The 25,746-nt window shown below is 58.8% G+C and overlaps 1 protein-coding gene across 1 annotated transcript in view; it reads right to left on the bottom strand.

The window, feature by feature from the left end:
• BMP7 (bone morphogenetic protein 7) overlaps positions 1-25,746 on the bottom strand; it is a 72,391-nt gene that overhangs the window by 7,246 nt on the left and 39,399 nt on the right. Inside the window, exons 3-4 of the mRNA XM_036244592.1 lie at positions 13,217-13,365; positions 385-582 (exon numbers count right to left, since the gene is read on the bottom strand). Of these exons, the coding sequence (XP_036100485.1) occupies positions 385-582; positions 13,217-13,365 (347 nt within the window). The remainder of the gene's footprint in view (positions 1-384; positions 583-13,216; positions 13,366-25,746) is intronic.

Raw genomic sequence — 25,746 nt, 5'->3', positions numbered from 1 at the left:
TGGGGGGCGTGCAGGAGGAAGCCAGTCGATGTTCTCTCTCATCGATGTTTCTATCTCTCTCTCTCTAAAATCAATAAAGAAAAAATTTTTTAAAAAAATTAAAGATGCAACAAAGTGCTCCCTGCTCCCCGGGCAGCAGCCTCCCTGGGAAGTCAGTGTGGCACCTTCCCACGCGCTCTCTGGTTCTCCTTCATTTGTCTGCAGCCACTGTTCCGTCCACTCATGTTCTGGTCCTGGGACCTCAGTGACCTGGTGACTTGGGCGTGGCTGAGGGGGTGAGTGCTGTGAGGAGGGGAGTTTGTGGGGTGCGATGGACTCCGAGGCACTCTGCCCCGGCCCCGTGGGTCCCTGGGGTCTTGCTTTGACTCCCCACCCCGGGCGTACCTGCGACATTGGCCATCCGCAGGGCTTCCTGGTTCTTGGGCGCCTTGGAGCGGTTCTGGCCACGCTGCCTGTTCCCTGTGGAGCGGGTACTTCGAAGGTGGACCTCGGTGGCCTTAAAGAAGGCCACCATGAAGGGCTGCTTGTTCTGGGGCCCGTGCCGCCCGATCAGGCCTGCCAACTTGGGGTTGATGCTCTGCCCTGGATTGGAAGCAGCCAAATGCAGAGAAGACGGTTACAGGAGAGGCGGTTAGCGGGGTTCCCACAGTTGACTCACGAATTACCCGTCCGCCCGGCCTGCCTTATTCAGCAGTGGCTCTAGGCCAGGCTGTATAGGGGCTTAGAACACAGTGGGGCAACCACGCAGAGGAAACTCCTGTGCCCTGGGCAGGCCCGCGGGCGGGAAGGTGGGCAGGAGACACAGACGGCAGGTGTCCCGGGCTGAGGTCGGCAGAAGGTCTCAGGCTGGAGGAAGTGCCACTCACATTTCCTTGGGCAAAGCAGGTCACAGGACCCACCTAATTTCAAGAGGGTGGGGCAGTCCTGCTGGGTGCCAGGGAAAGTGGGAACAGCTGCCGCAGCCCCCCTAACATCTATCACCCTCTGCACGGCCAACAGGGAGGAGGGGAGCCATGCGGATATTTGGAAGAGGGCATTCCGGGCAGAGAGCAAGGCAAAGGCAGACGCTGGGAGGTGGGAGCCAGGTGGGCGTGTTCGAGGAGACTGGCCGCCCGGTTGGAGCAGACTGGGTGAGAAGGGGAGCAGGTGGGTCAGAGGGATAGTGGTGGGGGATGGTAAGGCAGCAAGCACTCTGCCTTACTGTTTACTGGGTTGACCCCCCAAATTCACATCCCCCAGAACCTCAGGAGGTGACCGTATTTGGAAATAGCATCTGTGTGGATGAAATCAATTAAGATAAGGTCATCCTGGATTAGTAAGGGCCCCAATCCAATGCCCAGTGTCCTTAGAAGGAGCCATGTGGAGACAGACAGACACACACAGGAAAGATGGCCGAGCGACACTAGAGACAGCCAGGTGCTGCCAGGGGCTGGGAGAGGCCAGGCAGCCCCTTCCCTGGGGCCTCTGGAAGGAGCACAGCCCCTGGGACACCTTGGTTCTGGGTTCCAGACGAGAGAACAGAGCTGTGCTGTCCTCAGCCCCCGGCCGCGGTGTTGTCACTGGACACTCACACGGTCTGCAGAGGTGGGAGCCACAGGTGTTCAAGAGCCGAGGAGTGGGCAATTTGAGCTGCTTGCAAAAGACAACCTGAGGCCAGCCCTGCAGACGGCACTGTGGGGTCAAGGACAGGAGCCGGAGACCAGGGGAGGTGGTCCTAGGCAGTGGGAGCAGAGTTGGCCAGGAATGGCCAGATTTTCAAGTTCTTTCTTTTTTTCCTTTATCGATTTGAGAGAGAGAGGAAGGGAGAGGGAGAGGGAGAAAGAAACATTGATGAGAGAGAACATCGGTGGGCCGCCTCCTGCACGCCCCCCACTGGGCATCGGGCCCACAACCTGGGCATGTGCCCTGACCGGGAATCGAACCAGCGACCTCTTGGCGCGTGGGTCGATGCTCACCACTGAGCCACACCGGCCGGGCAGTAGTTCACTTCTAAATCCATCTTTAGACTTTACTGTATCGTTACCGTCTTGTTTAGAAGTCATGGCTCGCAGGAGCTGCGAAGGGAGGCAGCCTTCGGGAAGCCCCACCCCTTTCACCCGGCCCCCCCCACCCCGGGTCCCACACTCGAGCACCAGGTCCCCACCTGGAAAACAACCACTCTGGCTCCACCTGGAGAGGGAAACGGAGGGGACGGCTGAGGGGCTGGACCTATAGGCGAGGCCCTGGGAAGTCACAGGACTCCCACTCGGCCGAGTGCCAGGAGAAGGGAGGCCCTCTGCTGAGGTGGGAAACAGGGCAGGGCTGGGGCGGGGGGAGCAAGCCCGAGGGGAGGGCGGAGGTGGCAGTGACATCTTAGCTTCGGCTCTGGATCGGCGGGAGACACACACTTGGCACCAAGGCCCACCCAGCTCCGGGCCAGCCTCCCTGGGTTCAGGTCCTGCCTCCGCCGCTCAGCGTCGGCGCGGACGCCCCTCTGGGCAGAGCGCTCTGCACCTCACAAGTGCTCGACAGACCTGGATCAGGGCCGACGCCAGGGACCAAGTGGGGCCTGGACCAGCTCACCTGGGGAGAGCGTGTCGCTGGACACGCCATGTGCGGGCCGAGGCCAGGTGCCCATCTCCACCACTGAGAGATGAGGGCAGGGGCAGAGGCGGCCCGGGGTGCCCAGTGAGGATGGATCTGGGAGCAGTGAGGGGACCCAGGGGAGAGGGGATGGGGCCATCACTGTGTCCTGTGCTTTGCGACGGGCCAAGCGCGATGGGAGGACCCACAGTCTCCAGGTTCCCGAAGCTATGAGGCCATTGGCCAATATGTCCATCATCTCATGCCCGGCGATGACAGTGCTCCAAGGAAGAGAACAGACGGGACAAAGGAAGCCCACCTCCAGACCGAGTACGGGCCCAAGGACACCCAGTCTGAGAGCGAGAGAGCAAACCCTGACCCCAGGTAACCACAACAGACTCCACGCCCCCGCATGAGGTGACGGGGGTCAGCGGCCAGTGGAATTGTTTCTCCTGGGGCCCTGGCCCCATCACATCTGGAATTAACTTCACCTGGAGCCCCCCAGGCGGGCTGAAGTCAGGAAACCCGCCTCCCACGGACCAGGCCAGCACCAGGGGTTCACTTTGGTTTTTTAACAACTAGTGTTTCAAAGACCAAACTCCCCGTCCGCCACTATTTCCCCCTAAATTAACCCCTTTAACGTTCGCTCTCCTGCATTCTTTAGTGGGGTTTCCCCGAGTTCACCCATCTATAATTGGAGCGGTTCTGTAAAAGGAACCATTAAAGCTGAGCCCCTAGGATTTGCGTTCCCCCCTGAAAGGCTTTTAAGGGCAAAATAAAAATGCCTCGCCTGCGAACGCGATGCAGCCCCAGATACAGTAACCCTACACTTCCCGAGGTGGCTGAGGGCGGGCGGGCTCACTGCGCGCCCCAGGACAGCCCGGGCCAGGGACCCACAGTCTTAGCTGGGAAGTGGGCAGCGGGGCAGAAAGAACAGGGTCTCGGGGAGCTCTACAGCCCAGCCCGCGCTGACCAGCCTGCGTGGCCAGACAGGTGACATCATATGCTGGGCCCAGAGGCGGTCACCAGACAGACGATGGGAGACACAGTGGCTTCTCCACCCAGCACATGGGTTTCGGCTGGACATGCTCTTCGGGGGCTGCGTGGGAGCCATAGGGTGTGTAGCAGCATCCCTGGCTGCTTCCCAAAACGTATCCAAGTGTCCCCTGGGAGGCAAAACGTCCAGGTGGAGAGCTGGGGCTTTCTATACACCCTCCCCAGAGCAAGCCAGGCTCCAGTCACCAGAAAAGTCACTGCGGTCAAGCCTTCAATTGCAAAGCCTGAGACCACGCAGCAAGGAAGTTATCAAGATGAGATCATTAAATTCGGGGGCGTGCCGTGAAGATGCGACCAGCCACCTAAACAATGCATGCATCTCTTTGCAAGCATGCCTGGCGTGGGGTCCAGGTCAACACTGCTCTGTGCCCTGGGGGCCACACTAAGAACAAGACTGGCTCGGGCTCGGGGGGCCACAGAAGGAAAGTCCTCTCAGCTCAGCCCCTGAGTGAGGGGCCAAACACAATCCAGTGTGACTTCAAGTGGGAGGAAAGAAATGTAAAACCTAGACGAACATATGTGGGTGCGCGCATACGTAAAGTTTGTTTTTCTTTTAATATCCCCAAAAAGGGTGGGGAAAGATTGTACTGGGGAGAGGACATGTGGATTGGCTGAGAGAGGAATTCCTTTTCGTTTTATGACATTAAATATACAGGCTTCACTTAGCACGTGCCAGTGTTCATTTTGATTATTTGTATTTAAATATCCAGGGCAAGTCACGCTGGCCAAATGTATTAGGCAGGATTGAGGCGACTGAATGCATTGGAAAAAAAGAGATATACATACTGTTTTAACATAGGTGTGTAGCTTCAGGAAAGTTGAGAAAGATTGATATTGTAACCAAGGGTTTATATATATATAATACACACACACACACACACACACACACACATATATGAAGCCACTGGCTACAATATAACAAAAAAAGACCTAAAGATTTTCTAAGAACAGGGTTGTCAGATTTTGCAAATAAAAATACAGAATGCCCCATTAAATCTAATTTCAGATAAATGAATAATGTTTGCAATATTCGAGGCATACTTATATTAAGCACTTATTAGTTGTTTACCTGAAATTCAAGTTTAACTGGGCGCCCTGTATTTTATCTGCCGAGAGGTGATCCTTACGTTAGGCTGGAAGGGTCTACCAGATGTCAGACTGCAGCTGATCCTTGTGGGCAGTGGGGAGGTGAGGGGGAGGCATCTGGCCCACCCGGTGGGCAGGTAACAGGGCCAGGGCAATAAACTTGCTGGTTTCTTCTTTAGTAGGACTCATGGCTTGCCTCTCTGGTGTTTTGTGTTTTTTGCTTGTTTTGTTGCTTTTTAAAATTTTAGTTTTTAAATTATCATATAGTAAAACATATAGTATGGATCCATGTAATCACTTCTATCAGGGTACAGAGCAGCCCCAGCACCCCTAAAAGAACTCCATTTTGCTGCCTCTTAAAAAAAATGTTTTAATTTTTATTTTTTTTTTGGTATGTGCCTCTAGCAGGAACCGAACCCAGGACTCTCTGGTCCACAGGCCGATGCTCCAACCGCTGAACCAAACTGGCCAGGGCAAAAAAAAGTGTTTTATTGATCTTTAGAGAGAGGGAGAGAGAGAGAAATATTGATGTGAGGGTGAGACATTGATCGGCTGCCTCCTGCACGCCCCCTACTGGTGGGGATTAAGCCTGCAACCTAGGCATGTGCACTGATGGGGAATTGAACCAGAGACCTTTTGGTGCACAGGACAATGCCCAACCAACAGAGCCGCACCAGCCAGGGCTTTCTGCTGCCTTTTATCTCTGTGTGTGGAACCCAGAGGTCATTCTGCTCCCCTGGGACAGGTGGCAATTTCAGGCAAGGTGCTACTGGCATGGGGCCGGTAGAGGCTGGTGCGCAGGATGGTCACAACAGAGAAAGTCCAACAGAGAAAGTCCACAGCAGCGCCAAGGGGGACACACGCTGCCAGTCCCCTGACTCCTCGCCTCTGGCAACTCCAACCTGTTCTCATCCCTCTTGCTTTGCATTTCCCGGGCATTTCATAGACATGGACTCCCAGTCTGGCATTGGCTCATTCATTCCGCGTGTCCTTGAGATTCACCCACGGGGTTGCATGTTTCAGCCACTCATCCCGCTCTGTGTCTGCGCAGTGTCCTACAGCGCGGGTGTTTGCAGGCTGTCTACCCGTTCCCCGGTGCAGGACGTCACGGTGCTTCTCAGAGGATCACGAGAACCACCCAGCACAGGGCTGTGCGTGGCTGTTTTCATTTCTGAGACGTAAGCAGAGCAAAGTCCGCCACGGGGCCAACTTCCCCCAGTCTGCACGCTCAAGGTGCCCATCTGCTCCGGAACCGTCGCGCCTGCTCCCGAAGAGGCCAGGAAACTGTCCGAGCAGCTCTGCCTTCACTCCGGAACTGTGCGCACTGGGCCCAATCCCAGGAGTGTTCGGCGAGGCAGAGGCTGGGGGGTGCAAACCCCACTGCCCTGCCCAGCCCCCTTGTCCCTGGTCCTCCTCTGCCCACGTTGGCGGCCAATCAGCCCCTTCCCAGCCTCACTGGCAGCTCCTCACAGGACGGCTGCTGCAGGCTCCTCCCTACAATGGCAGACAGATGAGAGCGTCCTTCACCCAGCCCACCGCTTCCTTCCTCCACGGGCGGATGACGTGACGGACCTCAGGCCACAACCCCAAACTGCACGACATGCGGGACCGAGAGGAACCGTCTTCCCTGCTGTTGATCCTCTGAACCCAGAGGTCCCCAAACTCTAGCCCGGGGCCCAGTCCAGCCCAGCAGCTTCTTGCAAACATCGTCACGGGAACACAGCTGTGCACACCTATCGGCGTGCTGTCCGCCTGCACACGCAGAGCGCACAGCGGAGGGGCTACGGCAGAAAGGTCCAGCCACAGAGCCTGGCACACGTACTGGCTGGTACCTCACGGAGAAAATGTGCTGCCCTCGGCTCTAACCAACCCACGTTCTTCCAGACTTGTCACGAGAGCCGTAACTGTCCCCATGAGGTGAGCTATCCCATTACCTATTATTGGTCAGTATTCCCGACAGAGCTGGTTCTCAACACAGATGAGAAGTGACCACTGCTGAGCACTTGCTCTGAGCCTGGCACTATGCTGAGCCCATTCCGTGGGCAGGACTCCAGATCCCATGTGTACAGATGAGTAGTCAGGTCATAGGCACGAAGCCATCTCCCCGGGGCCTACCACCAAGGAGGGCTAAGATGGAGCCCCCTCCCCCCGGGTCCGCGGACCCAAGCCTGCGCTCGGACTCACTGGCCTACCACCGAGTCCGGGCGGGCATCTGGAAAAGCGCTAAAGGAGAGACTCCTGGGCATGGGTGGGGCCACCTCTGAGGCCTCCGCGGGTAGGAAGGTTTCGCTGAGGCACAGGGAGGAAGGCCTTCCAAGAGGCGAGCCAGGCGGGGGGTGGTGTGGACACGGGACTCCGGGAAGGACACAGGACTGAGCTGGGAACAGGGGCCGGTGGCAAGAGCTGAATCGGCAGGCCCAGCCCAGAGGAAGAGCCCTAGGGGCAGGCATGGAACACAGCTGGGGCCTCTCGGGAAAGAAGGGGGTGCAACCCGCCCACGGACAGGGCGGCATCTTGGTCTTCTTGTGGTGTCTTTGTTTTCCAGGCCCAAGGCCATCGGCTGCCCCGATGAGGCCCACAGCGTAAGAATGTTCCTCGTTAATGGTGCAAAACACATTAATTCCAGCCACTTCGCGTGATGGACCAAGGCCCAAGCGATGAGCAAGACCATCGTTAACACTTGTGACATCTGCTGGGCCCCAATCTCGTCCCCGCCACCGCTGCCCGCCCAGCCCTGCGAGGACCCATCCCAGCCTGGGAGTCACCAAGGCCTCTTCTCCCTCTCACCGCGGCTTCTGGACAAACAGGATGTGAAGCAATCGCGAGGGCGCAGGCACCTCGAGGCAGCTGCGCTGCGGGCGGGTCGCTCGCCAACCTTGGCTTTAAAGGGCTTAGCCTCCACGGCCGCCGTGGGCGCATGGCTCAGCAGCTGCGGCCTGAGCGTCAAGCATATGCCTCCAATCCTTCAAGTGCTTCGCAATCCCATCCAGTGCCATCTGGGATGATGGAGAGGAGGGACCCGTGCCGGCGCCCCAGGAGAGGAGCCCGGGGCTCTGCACACAGACATCTGGAAGGCCCACGTAGCTGACTCCAGGAGGCAGGGCTGGGCTGGGCGGGAGCTCACGGGGCCTCTAGTCCTGGAGTTAGGGCATGTCGGGCCGCAGCTGCAGGACCACCAGGAGGAGTGAGAGACGGGCCACAGGCCACCAATCACCTCCTGGGATCGGAGAGCAAGGCAGATCCACCCCGCCCTCCTGAGCCTCCAGGTTATTTCTTCCGTAGTCAAGGGAGAGGGGGGGATGCCTGTGAACCAGGACAAGACGCTGGCGTCCTCGTCCTGGGAGCAAATGGCAGACGCTTCTATAGCTGCCGGGAGGAGAGAGTCCCCAGCCCAAGCTGCCTTCATCTCCCGCAGCTTTGGAGTGGACGACGGCCTGGGGGCCGGTGTGCAGAGCAGCTGGAGCCCTCTGCTCAGAGCTCGTCCCTGACCTCCAGCATGGGGCCTCTTCCTAGGAGAACGTGAGCAACAGCAACGACAGGCTTGTCCCGCCCAGGCCGGAGCCCAGGCCTGTGACCGGGCCTGGCACGTCGTAGGTACCAGCAGGTGTTTGCTCAGTGGGCAGATGGCTTCCCACGCAGGCGAAGGGCTGGGGTCTGTAGGAAGCCGGTCAGAAGAGGCAGGGATGGGGACGGCTCAGTACCCTCCCTGGCCTGGGACGCAGGGCCCAGGGCCGACTTGTCCTGCAGGCACAGTGCCCGGGCCCACGACACTTTCAGGGGCCCGTGTAGACATTTTAATGTCTCTTAAAATCAGAAGGCAAAACATGAACTTTTTAGGGTTAGAGAAAATGTTGTAATTTTTAATCCAGCCAGGATTATATTTGTCTTTATACCAACACGGTCATAAAACATAATTTTTAATACTTTTTATGGAAGGAGCCCACGAAAGTCAGATGTAGCCCTGGCCACCTGTGTCACAGGCTCCCTCAGCCAGTCCGACGGGGAGCCCACTTTCCCAACTCTCCTTCCCAGGAAAGGGGATGTGACGAGAACGGCCAGGCAGGGGCCAGGCCGCTGGGGCCCAGCCGTGTCCCCTGCTGGGGCTCGTTAACCACACAGGGTCCCCGAATCTGGTCCCTGGTGACCACATCCTCAGAAGGCTTTCCAGCCAAGAGCGAGTCAGAGGCCACGGGGACACCCAGGGCACGGAGAGTGGAGGGCCTCGGTTCCTCTCCCGTAAGGTGCTGGCTGCAGTAACCTGGGCAGGGTCACTGTGAGAACGAAGCATTTCGACAACAGCAACAGAAACAGTATCTGACACTCGCGAGCACAGACAGGGTGCCCAGCCCAGGGCTCAGCATTTGCATGAATTCACTCCTGTCTTCCTCCCAGCCATTACTAAGCCCGTGGAACAGATGAAGGGCTGAGGCACCAGGGGGCTGGACCAGCTGCCCAAGATGCCGTGGGGCTGTCTGGAGGAGCCTCAGTCGGTGCGGGAGACACCAGGCTGTCCCGGTTCTGCTCCTGCACCGGAGCCTGGCCCGGGCCTGGCTCTGCCCAGCCCGCTGCCTTCTCAGGGGCTCCAGCGGGGCCACAAGGTGTGAGGATCCCTCCGATCAGGGGCCCCTCCTCCGCTCCTCCCCCCACACCCCTGTTGGGGAGCAGCCTGTGTGCTGGGGACAGGGAGGGGCTGCCTCTCCTCCTCTCTTCTCAAACAGGGAGAGGCCAGCAGACACCAGCCCTCCTCCCGGCATCCCGTGCAGATGAGAGGATGCTCCCAGTGGCTGCCGAGGAGCCCAGGTGCCCGGAGTGTGTGGGCTTCTCCCCGCCCAGGCAGCCCCATGAGCGGGCCGAGCTGTGCCGCCCCCAGGGGTGACTCGCGAGGGCTGCAGCTAGAGGAAGAGGGAACACAGGCTGCCTGGGTGGTCTCCGGCAGCATTTGGAGGCCAGGTGGGCAGGGCGCTCACCTCGTACCACACAAAGCTTCTGAGCGAAGGTCTGTGATGCCTGTGCCTCCTTAGGACGGAGGCAAGCTCACTGCGTCCCTGCTACCAACACGCCCCGTGTGTGGGTGAGGAGGCCGACACCCCGGCGGGTGACGGGGCTCCCTAGTCTGGCGGCTGCCTAGTGGCTGCCAGATGCTGTCTAGGCCTGGACAAGGGCCACATGCTACCCCCGGACTCGGTGCCCGTCTCCTCCCCTCCCTGACGTGCACCAGGGACCCGGCTTACCCAGGTGCTGCCCGAGGCAGCGGTGCCCCTGGGGGAGGCCCAGGGCAGGGACCAGGCTGTCCCTACGGGTAGCTTAGGCTGGCACACCGCACGGAGGCACCAGGCTGCCCAGCAAATGAACCCCAGAATCCACGGGCCCCCCAGCAGGCCCTGCTGGTCCTTCACCGGTGCAGACATATAACATGAAAAGGCTGAGGCCCAGACCTTGAAGGAGGCCAATCAGTTGGGTACTATCTTGTTAATGGGGTGCCCCAAAACACAGGGCGCAACTTAGCTAGAGTGTTACCACCGATCCAGCCCCAAGTTACCCAAGGAGCTGGTGAGAAAAGGCCGAGTTCCAGGCCCACCCTCAGGCACTGGCCGCCAGGGGTCTAGGGTGGAGCCCAGGAATCTGTTCCCCGTGCCTCCCGGGGACGAGCACGGTGCTGGGCGGACTCCACGGCCGGGAGCCTGTGGTGCGAGATGCTGGGCTCACCTGCTCTTATCCCACTCCCAAAGGTCCAAAAGGCACACGCGTAATGGGCCAAACTGGCCAGTGGTAAACTTCGCCCCTCCCCGGACCCGGGCAACCACACCAAACAGCAGGCACAGCGCCTGGACAGGCTGAGTCCCAGGGCAGTGGCACCCACGCCCACCCCCCACCCCCCGCCCATCTGGAGGGGAGGAGACGGGCACCAAGGCAGGGGTACAGCGTCTAATCTTTGCCCTGACTCCAGGCGGCGGCGTGTGACCACTAAGCTACACTCCCCGTGGATGGGGAGGGTCCCAGGCTGGGGAATGTGGAGCCCCCACCTCTCAGGGGCGTCTGCCTCCTTGCCAGTGCCCGGGACGTCACGCAGAGTCTGGCTCTGGGGAACGGGAGGGTTACAGGAGACAACGTCACGACGCACTTCCTTTGTGCTGAGCGGAGGCGCTAGGGGGCGCTACCACAGCTGAGCTGTGAGCTCTTCACCGCCTGAGCTCACCTGCTCCGTGGCAACCACCTGGGAGGGGAAGCTGTTAGGAACCCACTTTCCAGATGAGGGCTGTGGAGTGACTCACCCTGCTGGATTCGAACCTGGGGAGTCTGACCGGCTCTGACAGCCCGCACTCGGACCATCTCGTAAGTGCTGAGCTTTATCCACGGCCTCAGGGCCACAAAGACCCTGACTTTGGGGGCGAAAGACAATGGCAAACCTGACCCTAGGGGAACTGAACGGAGCGTCACGTAAGAGGAAAACCAAACCCGGAAGCACAGGACCCCCTGGGGCCAGCGGGAAGGTCTTGCCAGTGTCTACAAGTCCAGGGAAATGGTCGCCCTGGAGGGAAACCGCGTCTACCTTCGCCTCGCTTTTACCTCGTCCCCAGTAAGTCCCACACGGGCCTCCAAGGGAGAAGAAAAGCTGAATGATTCTATTGCCAAAAAAGTCTGGAATTCCTCTGTGCTCTGGTCCCCATCAGGAGATTCACAATGGACATCAGCAAAATAAAAGCTCTGATAAGGTTTGCAGGGAAATCTGTTTCATTTGTCCAACCTAGTGTTTCTCAACTGACTGTGATCCCCGGCAGGGGTCGGAAACTCTTTCCATAAGGAAGATTCCTGAAAATAACAAACATGTTCAGAGTCCCTGTTATAATAACTCTGCTGTCACAGCACGGAAGGGATCCGGGACGAACAGAAAGCAACGAGCGTGACTGTGTGCTCGTAAGACTTTATTTATGGACACGGAAGTGGAAGTTTCATATAATTTTACGCGTCACCAAATAGCCTTCTTTTGATTTTTCTCGACCATTTAAAAATGTGAAAACTATTCTGAGCTCCCAGGCCACACGAAGGCGGCTGCCAGGCGAACCCGGCCCACCGGACAGTTTGCTGAGCCAACGCAAAAGGGTGGATAAGCCAGCCCGCCTTCAGGTGTCAGGGGTGTGGACAGGGCAAGGAGGGCAGGAAAGATGGGGGGCTATCCGCAGAAGGGAGGCTGGCTAGAAACAAGACAAGCGTGCTCCTCGAGTCTGCGGCCCGTCCCAGGGGGCTCAGGGCCTGAGGCGGGCAGTTCTGGTCCCCTGGGGCTCAGGCCAAGGGGCAGATCCGGGCCCTCCGAGGGAACGAGAAAGAGGCCAAGCCCAGGAGCAACAGAGGAAGCGGCTATCAAGTTCAGCTACACTGTCTAAGTCCACCTGGCAGAACCCCGCTTTAACCACAGTGAAAAAGAACAACCACAGACTGGGAAACTATTTGCAGCTCAAACCACACAGGGCCAAATGTCTCTAAAATCTAAAGAAGATCAACACCTGACGAGGGCAGAGGGCAGAGGGCAGAGGGCAGAGGCAGGAACGGACGGCACACAGGCACGCGTGAGAAAGGGCTCGGCCTCACGCACAGCAGGAAGGACAAGCCAGGCTGCGGGACCCATGGGCACCTGGCGGGTGAGCGGATGCACGGGTTTGAGACCTGTGCTGACAAAGACGGGAGACAGGTGCCCTCATGAACTGCTGTGGAGGCCGATGCAGTGACCCCGCTGGAGGGCAGTGTCCCTGCCAGGCATGCGCCCGAGCGCTCCAGTCACCCGAGGGGACGCGGACGCGGACACTGAGGTTCTCCACCGCCGCCCTGTGCGTAGGAGCAGAAGACCAGAAGACACCCAGGCTTCCGAGGGGGCCGGGTAAGTCACTTTTGGGAGCGATGATAACAACAGCCACAACAATGATGACAGCTCTCATCCAGGGCATGTGCTCTGGTGGAGGGGCGGGAGGTGCTGAGGGAAGGGGAGGTGAACCTGATTCTCCAGGTGTTTGAGACTTGGAACCACATCTAGGGTTTCTTGGAAGAGGGTTAATGCCTTGCACCGACCAGGGCAGTGGTCCTTAACCAGGAGTAACCGTGCCCTACAGGGGACATTTGAAAATGTCTGGAGACATTCTTGGATGCTACACCTGGGAGAGGCTCCGGGCATGGGGTGGGTAGAGGCCGTGTGTTCAACATCCTCCCGTGCCCAGGACAGCCCAGGATGCGCGCAGCCGGCCCCGGGGCTCTTGCTAAAGGGTAGGCTGCGTGGAGCTGCCCTGGGATGGGCCAGAGTCGGCACTTCCGCCCCTGCGGCTGCGGGACCACTCAGAGCCGAGGCCTCACCCGGCACGGCAGCAGCCAGCGCGTCACGGTCTCGCGCAGGGGGCTAGCGTGAGGCTGCACACTGAGGACGGGGTGGGGCGGAGGCCGGGGAAGCCTGCCGGGGATGGACACCCCACAGAGGTCCAGGAGTGCAGGCTGCATCAACACCGCCTGGGAGGCGGGTGGGACTTACCATCCAGGGTCTCCACGGAGAGCTGCAGACCCAGGTTGTGCCGTGGGTTGACCACCCAGTGGTTGCTGGTGGCCGTGATGTCAAACACCAGCCAGCCCTCCTCCGACGCCCAGAGGGTGCGGCTGTCGAGCAGGAACAAGTCCGACTCCCTGCAGGAAAGAAGGAGGTGCAGGCTCAGTCACCCTGTGGTCCAACCAGACACGGATGGAGCGAGGCCCATGTAGGGGACAGCAGTGGGAGGGGGTCTGCTGGTCCCCAAAAGAGGGCGTATCGGACCAACATCCAGACGTCGAGACCCTTGAGTAGCTGGGTCGGGAAAGGGACTGTGGGCACACACAGGAGACGGGCACCGCGAGGAGGCAAGCTCGCCCTCGGTTTGTTAGCGGGATTGCCAGGGCACGGAGCCGGCAGGAATGGTACCGCCTCCGCGTTGCTGGACATCTCGGGGAGCAGCCCTTCACATCTGCTGGGCCACCCCCACTGCCGGGCACTGTCCCAAGCGTTCTGCACACATGCTCTCCCTCGGGTCTCACAACCATAGGTGGCAGGGGTAGCATCCTCTCCGCTGCTCGCACGTCAAACCGTGACTTGCCCCAGGCCATTCGGCTGGGACGGTGCCAAGGTGGGGCTCGAGCCCAAACACTTCGTTTCCAGGCTACTCTACTTCTTCACGAGCCCACCAGGTGTTAGGAGGTGAACGTCTATAGTTAAGCCCCTTCATTCTCTCTTCCTCCCATGTTCCAGTCGCAGAACAGGTAAGACCACAACTGACCTTGTACAGGATGCAGGATGGATAAGTGGATGGAGAGATGGATGGCAGATGGATTGATGGATGGATGAGTAGAGGGATTTTACATTCCTAGGTGGCAGAGTTCTAGTATATAAAGTATCATAATGTCTCTTGTTAACACTGAGGAGTCAACGTTTCGATATTTTGAGTCTTTTGAGACTCAGTTAAAATATCTGAGCCCCTACGCTATGCCAGGGGCTGGGGCACAATGAGAAACAATACCCGTAGCTCCTGCTATTGGCAACCTCTAGCTCACCTGGAGTGACCTCATTTTCCTGGAAATTACGGTGGATTTTCTCTGCTCACACATAAAGACATCAGAGGGAACAGCTCTCTACTGAGCACCCGCCATGTGCCAGGCCCAGGTGGGACACCTGACCAGCGTCATACAGTAACTACGGGAGCTGGACAACATTACCTGTGCCACTGCGCAGACAGAAGAACCAAGGCTCAGAGGCGCCAAGCTTTCCCCGGGGTGCACTGCCGGGACAGTCGAGGCAGGATGGGAACCCACACAGGCTGCCGGTAAGCCCACGTTTGGGACCACACATGAAGACGGTGCTTCCGGACACCACCTGGGCTCAGGTGTAGTTGTCATTTTAGGGCATCTGGGAAACCACTCCTTGTCACATAACCCCTAAGCCGCCGGCTGGCGCTGCGGAGCAGGTACCCCCTTTAAATGAGGCACGTGTCTCCTACAGGCCCCGCCCCCAACTCTGCCTTCTGAGTTGAGCTTCTCCTGTGTGGCCTGGAGATCTCCGAGTGTGTGAGGTTGGCCGGGTGGTGACGCTGTTGCAGGCAGAACACGGGGGACATCCACTAAGCACGCTGACACGTACAAGACTAGTGGGAAGGCACACGGGAACAGGACCAGTGGTGTCTGCCAGGGTCTCAGCTTTGCTTCAGCTCGGACCCACTGGAAATGTGACAGGTCACTCAGAGAAGGCTACGTGGGGATGGAGAACCGGCTCTGAAACAGACGGGAGCCAAGGCCGGTGTGGGAGGCGGGCTGTCTCAGCACAGTGGCCGAAGGAATGGACATGAGCTGTATTTCCCTCTGCATCTCTCCATCCAAAGGTCTGGGGCAGACGGCCTGGTTGGCCCCATCGAGCCCATGCCCAGCCCTTGGCCAGGGGAGGGCAGGGCACGCCAGTGATGGATGGCATCACCAAGACCATTCGATGGGAACAGGGGCTCTCCCCACAGACGCTCCCCATATTCCCCTCTTTAAGTGATACTCATCAACTTCCAGAACCCAATTCAGAAAACGCTGGCTCACGCGATGCACAGTATATGGACTGGGACCTACTGGACGGAACCCGACTTCTGCTCCCTCAGCGACAGGACGCAGCCACAGGGTAAGAGAGCACATTGCCCCCAGCCGGCCCGAGTGCTGTGGTCTGAGACCCCCATGTTTCCCGCAGAGCACAGGAGCAGGGGGTCTTTTAAGAGACCCAGGGTTCGGAAGACCCGAAGTCACTGAATAAAACAGTGACAGGCTCTCCCACGACCCGTCCACGCTCCTCCCACCGCCCCCGGAGGCCGCTGCAGAATGGCTCGGACAGTGTCCACGCGGACTTGAACCTGCGGCCGAGAACTCCCCGCCGCCTTCATCTCCAGCCGGCAGCTGCCCTCCGCAGCGCGAGGGGAGAGGAGCACCGCTCCGAACAGAAACAACTCCCTGCCTGAGTCAGGCCCCGGGGCCCCCGGAGGGTCATCCACGCCACGGCACAGAAGTCGCAGACCTGGGCGGGGACTGTGGTGGGAAATCGTTACTCGTAGGAAAATGTGACCAGCGATCCGGATGAGCCCTTACGGGCAGTAGAACAACACACAGTAACTTGAGGAATGGAATCAGGCCTTTGATGGGCGGCGGCCTTGCCAAACGATACTGAGCATTCTCTCGCTCAGGCCGGGCCCGGGCAGATGTCCGCGCCAGCTGACTCACCGTGAGTCACCGCGGACGCTCCTCCAAGCCACAGTTTGCACTTTGTTCCAGACACGCTGGGAAGAGCCAGCCCCGTGCGAGGCCCCGGGACGAGGAGCCTGAGGTGGGAGAGATGTGAACACGGGCCCTGCTTCCAGACCGAAGGCCCGGGCGTGAGGCCGGCCCGTGGGAACACACCCGGCAGGAACTGCTAGCAGCCAAGTCCCACAGGTGCAGAGCGGGGTTTCTGGCTGCCACCCGGAGCATCTCCCTGGAGCACAATGGTTCTCACAACCAGGCGGACTGAACGAGCCCTTTGTGACCTATTTATTTACCTTGAACACTCTGGCTTCCCCGGCCAGCCCAGGTGAGCGCAGAGGTGGGAAAGGCTGGGCCGAGGGCCCCGGGGAAACCAGACGCACCTGTCACTCTCCCCGCCGCTGAAATCTCAGGGGCTTTCCTCGCCCCAGTTCTCCGAATCTCCCAACAGTACGATCATTGTTCCCATTTCACAAATGAGCAGAGTGAGGTTCAGAGGTGAAGCCACTGCCCACACGGTGGCTGTGCAAGTGATCTCACACTCGAGCGCTGAAGCCCGACCCACCTTAACTCACCCTCTCGATGGGGACAAGAGACACAGGCAGCTGTTGGGTCCGCACGGTGCATGTTACTGTCTTGCTGCACGGGGCAGAGGACATCCTCGCGGGGAGGAGCCTGAGGTGGCAGGGCACGGAGAAGGCGAGGAGGTCAAGCCAGCGAGATCTCGAGCCTCGACTCCCTCCTCCGTGAAGTGAGGGTAACGCCACCTTCTTCAGTGACCGGCGAGAGCCACGTGAAGACCAGCCTGGGAAAACCCGTCGGGGCTCCCGGGGCACCTCTGCAGTGATGACAAGTCAGGTAGCGGTTGGTACCCGTTCCCTGAGAGACTGCAGGGAGCTCTGGGGACTTGACCGGCCTTGGTCCCAGTTGTCGTGTGACTTCCAAAGGTCCGCCAGTCGAGACCATACGTCCATTCAGAGGATGGTCGCTGGACTGCACAGTTCCCCAGACAAGTGTGTCCACATGTGCACAGCTGCGGAGCCTCCGCACACGGGACCCCTGACAATCCCTCCCATCACTGCACCGCATGCAACTCGACGACAAGTCGCTGTCCTGTCCTTTGTCCCGCCTCTGAGGTCTGGGCTGACCATAAGGGACCAGCGGAAGGGAGAACCCGCCATGTCCAGGGCTAGAATGAAAGGAGCTTAGCAGCTCTCTCTGGGAAGGCGGCACCTGGATCAAGAAATCTGATGACTCTGCTGAAGCCACAGACCCCTGGAAGGGGAGGAAGGCAGAGGCCGTGGAGGAGGGAGGTCAAGTCTGTGAAGAAACCAAGCCAGCCCCGGGGTGAGTGCCACCGTGGGCATTGCAGCCCAGCCAAGCTCCCAGCTTCATCGGTGACGCCGTAGACACTGCAGAGACCTGCCCGGCCAGCCCGGCCCCAATTTCCAAGCCCGATTCCTGAGCCAACAGAGATGAGACCCAAGCACCAGTTACACTGTTTACAACAGAAGAGCTGAAAACCGTCCACACAGAGGGACTGGTGCAAACATACACATATAGAGCCGCGGCAAAGGACCGCGGGCGGGGTGGGGAACGAGCCGCCCGCGGGCCGTGCAGGGCCTGTGACATCAGCTCACATCCCACGCCTGACCACACAGAGCGGGCGAATTTTTAAGCTGATAATTTTGTATGGCCCGCGAATGATGTTATCAATATCCAAATGGCCCTTGGCAGAATAAAGGTCCCCCACCCCTTGTACCATAAATCTATACTTCTTGGCCAGGGAAATACGGAATTAAGCAAACAGGTGTTATAAAACGGTGTGTGGAGTCCGTACACTTCTGGGAAGATACAAAATGCTAAAAATGGTGAAATAGGGTATTGAAAATTTGAGTCATCCAATATGTGTTAAATAACTGAAATAGGAGCCCTGGCCGGTTTGGCTCAGCGGTTAGAGCATCGGCCTGCGGTCCGGAGAGACCCGGGTTCAGTTCCCGCTAAGGGCACGTACCTCGGTTGCAGTTTGTCCCCGGCCCTGGTCGGTTGTGCGGGTGGCAGCCACTCGATGTGTCCCTTCACATCGATGTTTCTCTCTCTCTCTCTTCCTCTCTCTCCCTCCCGCTCTGTCTGAACAAAAAATGGAAAAATGTCCTCGGGTGAGGATGATAAAAAAATAAATAAATAAAATAAAAATAACTGAAATAGGAATAAAAGATCTTTCCTGCCCCTATACCCCAGATGGCTTCATGCTGTATTTTTAAAATCAAATTTGCTAAATCATCAACAGCTAATTTCTTCTTCTACAAACTGATCAAGAAAATGGAAGAGGACAAATTGCAAAGCTGGTATTGTAAAGATAGCCCGCTACTGATTCCAAAAACTGGATGAAACCAACTTGAACAGACATTTCCCTAAAGCTGTACAAATAGCCAGTGAACACATGAAAAGATGATCAACATCTTAGGGAAATGCAAGTTACAACCACAGTGAGAGAGCCCCTCACGCCCACTAGCACGGCTAAAACCACGACCACAGACGACAAGCGTCGGCAGGGATGGGGAGAAACTGGAACCCACGCCCTGCGGTGGGAACAGAAAATGGTGCAGCCACTTTGGAACACAGTACGGCACTTTTTCAAAAGGCGAAACATGGACTTACCCCGTGACCCAGTATTTCACTACCCAAGAGAAATAAAAATCCTACTCACGAATGTTCATAGCAGCATTATTCAAAATAACCCAACAACTCAAGTATCCACCCCCTGATGAGTGGATAAACAGGAGACGGTGAGTCCCTACTGTGGAACACTGTCTGGTTATAAACAGGAATGAATCACGGTCACATCCTGCAACCTCGCGAACTCTGAAATCTGTAAGTAACAGCCGTCAGACACCAAGGACCGTGTACTGGGACACCATTGACACGGAGGGTCCAGAAGCGGCTTCCAGAGGCAGGAAGGTCAGCAGACGCCCACAGGTGGGGAAGAGGGAACCGGGCAGGCCGCTGTTAATGAGGACAGTTTCCTTTCAGGATGATGAACTGTCCTAACCTTGAATAGTGGTCTTTATTGCACGACTCTGAATATACTAAAAACCACCAAATTATATACTTTGTAAGTATATATCTCAACAAAGCCATATTTTTAAAAAATGGACAAAAAGAATATACGTCCAAAACACAGAGCCTGACGTCATCACACGGATGATATTTCAAGGTTACACACCTACGTGTGAAAAGCTACATGCCCGTCACTCCAGTTTCAATTCTCTGCAGTAACTCGCTCTCCCCAGTAGACATGTAGCAATATTGTCTCAATGTAGCGAGCACAGTTCTAATCCTGCAAGAAGCAAGATCCATTTGAGGGCAAGTGTTTCCATGCTCTGCTGGATCTGTGCATCAAACCTGGGCAAGGTGGGTGGTCTGGCTCTTGCCCCTCCTCCAAGCTACAAACTCGGTGCCCCTGCCTCCCATGAGGGAAACAGCAGGAAGACCTAGAAGGTCAACTTCTTCCTGCCTGAAACCCAGGTTCCCCCAAAGCCCTGCTCTCTGTGAGGCATGAGCCACTGGTGACCCCAACTCCGTGGGGCTCGGGGTTGTTAATATTTAACCACCAGCCTGGAGATGGAGTGTTGCTGAGGCGCGCGGGCTCCTCCTCCCAGGGACACCCACAGGGACAAGGAGGATCCCCACACACCACCAGAGCTGGCTTCCACGCAGCGTCTCCCAGCCCACCTTCCCCTGGAAAGTTCTACCACAATGGAAAAGTGGGTATTTTAAAATCACCAACGTGGGAAGGTGGAAAGTCCTCTCCGTCCCCTGACTCTTTCAAGGCTATTTAGAGACGGTGATGTCAGTGGTCTTCACCCACGGTCTACTCCAGTGGCAGTAAGATCCCCAAGGGGGAGGCAGGAAGTCAGCCCTGACACACATACAGCTCAGGGCACCCAGCCCTGAAACTGGCAAAGCAGGGCTGAGACAGGGAGCCCGAGGAGTCCTCCGGCCCGGGCACTCCAGGTGGGGGCAGGAGGCACAGAACACACGCTTCCACCTGAGCCACCCAGTGCCCACGGCCTCACACCTGGGACAGTCCCTGTGCAGTCCCAGAACCCAGTTTCTCTCCTCTTCCCTCCTCTGCAAGACCACGGGGATGATACCTCTGACCTGCCCGCGGGTTCCGGGGGCCTAGGTCTGCGCAGCCGCACAGGACCTTGGAAATTGACTCTAGCTGCCTTTTTTCAGCCTGAAAGACCCGAGACTCCATCCTGTGCACAGGCCGCTGGTGGCTGATGAGAATTCGCACCCAGTTCCGGGCCTCCATCTGGGGTGGGGTGGAGACACTCTCGCCTTCAGCGTCCCGGCTTGGTTCGCCCTGCAACCCCCGGGTCCCTCAGACACAGCCCATCGCCTTCAGGAGCAGATGCAGGGCCACATTCGGAGTCCACCAAGGTCACTCCAGGAGGCGTGGCTGGGGGCTGGAGCCCTGGTACCCCGACACCACGTCCTGGCCACCTACTGTGCCGCCAGCCTTGCGTGACATTCTCTCACCTAACCCGTGTCTTCCAACGAGCTGCATGCAACCATGAGCCCATTGTATAGAGGAGACAGCGGAGGCCAGGGAGCTAAGAAAGCATCCTCAGCTAGTGAGCGTACGTCCCGGACGGAAATGGGGCCACCTGTCATTCGGGCGCCCCCAGCCAGGAACTCTCCCCAGGGTGAGAGGAGACAGAGAGAACCCAACAGAGAAAGCGACTGGCCCAGAGCCAAGTGGCCCCGTCCAAGAAAGAGAAGTAAACGTCCAGGTCCCAACCCAGGGCCTGTGAAGGTGTTGCTTTCCACAGCAAGGAGACTTGGAGATGCGAGTCAGCCAGGGAGTTTGGGGACAGATGAACCTGCGTTGCCCGGGTGGGCCCCCTGTGGCTGCAGGGAGACAGGAGGGTCGGAGATGTGAGCACGGCAGCCAGCGGAGTTCCACTGATGCGACAGCTGGCGGGCGCAGGAGCCAAGGAATGTGGGCGCCTCCAGGAGCCCGGCAGACGGGGAACAGCCCTCCCGCCCCCCCACAGCCTCCTGGGACAGCCTGATCCCAGTTGGGTGGGATCCATTTAGGACTTCAGGTCGAGCACTCGGGTTGTGTGAAGCCACCAAGCCCGTGGAAATCTGTTACAGCGCGGGAAGGAACCACGTGTCAGTCCGAAATCCCCCGAACGCCTCCTGTGTGTCGGGCGCTCTGCTGGAGCCGGAGGGGCCCAGGCAGCCAGGGCCGGAGCTCTGGGTCCCGGGGCTGTGAGCGCATCGCACACGAGTGTCCCTGAGGGAGCAGGAAGGAGAGGGAGGAGTCCGCCGGCGAGCACATGGGGGTGGGGGTGAGGGTGCTCAGGGAGGGCATTCCTGGGGCGAAGTCATCCTGAGCGAGGTCCCGGGCTGAGCGGGCCAGAGCAGGAAGGGCACCAAGTGCAAGGAGGGGGTGCTGGTGCCAAGAGTAAGGCAGGGGGCGGGGGAGCCTGAGGGCCTGGAGCCGGGAGGGTCTGGTCCTGAGGGAACTGGAGGCTGGGAGAGCAGTGAGCCGGCGGGAAGCATCGGGCTCTCCCACCGCGGGCTCTCCCTCACCTGCGCTCTCTGGAGAGCCACGGGTTCTAAGCCCTGCGTGCTGGGAACCGCTGCGGGGCCCGGGGACACTCCCCAGAAGACAGAGCGAGCTAGCGTGATGTCAGGGAGGGCGGCAGGCATGTCCCTGCTCAGGACCAGGCAGCTGGGGAAGCCGGCTCCGTGCACCTGGAGTCGGACCAGCAGGCAAACACAGCCCTGCAGGGGAGCCGGGAAGGAGATCAAAGGAGACCGAGGAAGCCGGGCGTGGGGTTCCAAGGCTCTCTACGGGGCGGGGCGGGCCCCTCCTGAGCCCCAAGCTGGGGAGGACCCTGCCCTGGTCCCAGCACCCCACCTTGGCTTCAGGGAGTGCCTGCCTGTCTACCAAGTCACCAAACAGTCCCTGGCGTCCCCGGGGGCAGGAGGGGGGATGAAGTCAGGGAGGTCCGAAGCTTTTTTTAAACACACTTTAAGACTGCATATCCAGGAAGACTAAAATTAAGTCATTTGGGAGAAAAGTGGAAAAATACACAAAGAAGCAAAGAAGCATGGTACCCTCCTCCCACGGCCAGAGCACGAGTCACCAGCCCACGGCCTCTCTGCCCCATGACCCTCTGTCTGTCTGTCTGTCTCCCTCGGCCTTTCTCCTGCCCCACACCTGGGCGTTCACAGGAGGGTCAAGCACATCCTGTCCGGAGCCCAGCAAGCTCACGTGGTCAAAGTGTGGTCAAAGTCGGGAAGTACAGCAGCCACAGGTCTGGGTGCCAGGTTCCCACCTGGAAGGCCCTGGGTGGTCTGTGCCCGACCCCCCCCCCTCCTCCCACCCAGCCCTCAGTTCTCCGGCTTCCATTCAGCCTGCCATCTGTCCCGGACTCCAGCCGACCACAGGCCTTTGCGCATGCTGTTCCTGCTACCTGGAACACTGTTCCTTATCCTTTTCCCTGCCACACTTGTTCATCCTTCAGCTCCTCAGGGAAGCTTCTGTGGACGTCCTGATGGACGGACCTTCATTAGATGCCCTCTAGGACCCTCCTCACCACACTCAGGCTGGTGTTTCAATGGGGTCTCCTCTCCCCACACCCAGCAAACAGCACAGCCCAAGCGGGTCTCAAGTGAGTGGATGTGCAGTGTCCTCAAGTGAGTGGATGTGCAGTGTCCTTAGCCCAGCCGAGGTGGACCCAGGGTCACTTTTTGTGCTTCGTGTTAGTAAAAGGGGAAGAATGAACGTTTTTCAAAAATACTAGGGTGTCTCCAGAAATGGATTTGCCTCCAATTCCCTGGGGCCTCGGCCCACTGCCCACCCTGTGCTCACTGGGCACAGACACTGGTCAGCCCCCAGGGCACCTCCATGCCCCACCTTCCACAGACCTGCCTGCACAATCAGGGGGAGGCCAAACTGCCCCCCGCACACCCCAGCTGGAAGCTGCCGGCTGCTTGGGGTCCGTGCCGTCCCTTCACCAGGGCCGCTCCTTCGTCCGTGCGTGTCCGGAGGGACCAAGAGGACGCAGACAGGGAGCTGCGGCGGGAACAAAGCCAACCTCGGGTTTACATTGGAGCCTGACCCTTGCCCCCCTTGCTTACAGTTCCAGGGTTTGCGTCCCAGAATTGCCGGAAACTGGAGGCCCTGTCTTTCTCTCCCCCCGAGTAACGAGAGGTGAGTCACGCTGGTGATGGCAGTACGCAGACAGATCTGCGATGACACACACAGACCTCGGGGGTCCCCCGGAAACACCAGGCCTTGTGGGGAGCACGACAGAGCCTCCGAGACGGCTGCGGGAAGCCCACACTGCCGGGCAGCTGCGGCTGGCACGGTGGAGGTGGGCGGGACAGACGCCAAGGATGGGACACTCATCTTCAGAGACTCTCCCTGGTCACCCTACTTCCTCCAGCCCCAGACCAAAATAGAACGAGGTACATTCAGCCTCCTCACGCACATTCAAGGAATAAACAAAGCGACACGAACCCAGTGATCGTGCAGGGTCATCTTGCCTACCTGTTTTTTTTTAAAGAACCACAGGCTGTTTTAAGGTTCCAAGCCAGGGGCAGAAGATGAGGTGCGGCGGGCACACAAGGGAGGGAGGGAACGAGCGAGCCTCCGGTGGATTCGCGGACAGCAGCGTGTGTCACGGGGACCCGATTCAAGGTTTCCGAGAGCAAAAGACCAGTGGGGCGTCTACGAGTCATTCTGACGGCGGGTCCTTAGCCCAGAGTGGTGGCAAGGAAGGGGCTGAGGACACGGCCCTCTCAGCAAACTATGCCAAGTACCACACGGGCCTCACGACCTGACCCGAGACAGGGTTCCCAGGTGGATACTCACCTTCCATCACATTCGGGGACTCCTCCCCCGAAACAGGTCCTGAGTAAAGGACCTGAATGCAATTAGTTTGCCTGAGAAGTGACCCCAGGAACCGCCTGGAAGGAGGCAGAGATGGAAAAAAGACCAAGCAGGCTGCTGTGGGCGCCTGGGCTCACACCCACCAGTGTCCTTCTGCACCGGCTGGAGGGGGGACAGCTCCCTACACACAGCACAGGGGCCTCCCTCAAGGTGGCCTGAGGAGATTCAGGGGTGACAGGGAAGTGGGGGTCCCTCCGCTGCCCAGGAATCACGACTCTGGGCCCCACAGACCTCTGCGCTAGGAATTCAGGGCCTGCGCACACGGAACCCCTGACCACAGGTTTCTCCAGGGGCTCCTCTCCTGCCCACCCCCACAGGCAAAGCTCACTCACATATCACCCAGCCACCTCCTGCTCCCGAGGGGGGGCCCCTGGAAACGAAGGGTGAGCCCACCTCCCCAACCCACAACATCCAGGGTGGAAAGGAGCCTCCAGTAGACCCGAGTACCTTCTTTAAAGAGACCCCAACCAGATGCCAGGGAAGAGCCAGGAATACGATCCTGTCCCTCAAGAGGCACTTACCACCCAGCATTCACTCAAGAAGCCCTCCCGCCCCCGACCACGCCCCCGACCACGGGGCCTGCAGGGGCCTGGGGGCAGGGGCGGGACTCGAGCAGAGCGGAGAGAAGACAGGACAGCAGCCTCCCCTGGGCCCGTCCGGAGGTTCTCCTGGATTCTCCCACCTGGCTCCCAGGTGCCAACCCCCACTTCACCTGTGAGGATCCGGGGACCGGCACCCCCCTCCACCCCAGTGCTTCTCACCCAGGGGTGATTCTGCCCCCAGGGGACATATCACAAAGTCTGGAGACATCTTGAGTTGTCAAAACCGGCCGTATCGTCCTGTGGGTAGAGGCCAGGGATGCTGCTAAACACCCTACAGGCACAGGACGGCCCCCACAGAACGATCTGCCGCAAAGGTCAGCAGGGCCGAAGCTAGGAACCCCTGCCTTACATGCTGATGGATGTGGAGGTATCAACATGTCAGCTCCTTGACCCCTGGTCGGGGTGAGAGGCGCAACTCTGTCTCCAGAAGCTGCTGCAGGAGGAGGGAGCCTACGTCACCCTCCGGGGGACTCTGCATGGCATGGCCCCTTGTCTGGCTGCCTACCTTTCCGGGCACACTTCCCCGGGCTCTGACCTTATCTGGAAACATTTTCTAATCATTCTGAGTCGCACACAACCCTCATCTCAGGGTCACCTTTAGGGAAACCCAACCCGAGACCAGTGGCCAGCAACTCACTCAACTAACAGTGGCTGCCTCGTGGGGTGCAGCTGCATCAGGGTTCAGGCCCCAGCCAGGTTTGCAGGAAGGAGTGCTGCAATCCATTAGCCATGCCTGCCTTGGGCCCCAGGTGGGCAGTGCTGCCATCCATTAGCCATGCCTGCCTCGGGCCCCAGGTGAGCCAGATGCCTGCAATCCATTAGCCATGCCTGCCTCCGGGCCCCAGGTGGGCAGTGCTGCCATCCATTAGCCATGCCTGCCTCGGGCCCCAGGTGAGCCAGATGCCTGCATGCTAGAATGCAGGCCAGGCCTCAGCTGTCCTCCCTGTCCTCCCGCCATCCCTGGATGGGCAGAATGGAAGGCCATGGGTGTTGTGGAGGGAAAAAGGCTCTGAAGAGGGCTGGTGGTAGGGAGACAAAGGAAGAGCAGTGTTTGGAAGAGCCCTGAGCAGTTACCCCAAGGCCTCCTTCTGCCCCGAACCTGAAATAAGCAAGGATCATCCTTAACTGCGGCTGCCTCTTGTAAAACAGCATCTTCTGGTGAGTCCGCATTCCCCAGGTTCCCTGCCAGTT

Source organism: Molossus molossus, unplaced genomic scaffold, assembly GCF_014108415.1.
Source record: "Molossus molossus isolate mMolMol1 unplaced genomic scaffold, mMolMol1.p scaffold_m16_p_6, whole genome shotgun sequence".
NCBI classification, from domain to species: domain Eukaryota; kingdom Metazoa; phylum Chordata; class Mammalia; order Chiroptera; family Molossidae; genus Molossus; species Molossus molossus.
Note: the sequence above shows the minus strand (reverse complement) of the source record. Positions and strands in the feature narration are given on the sequence as shown.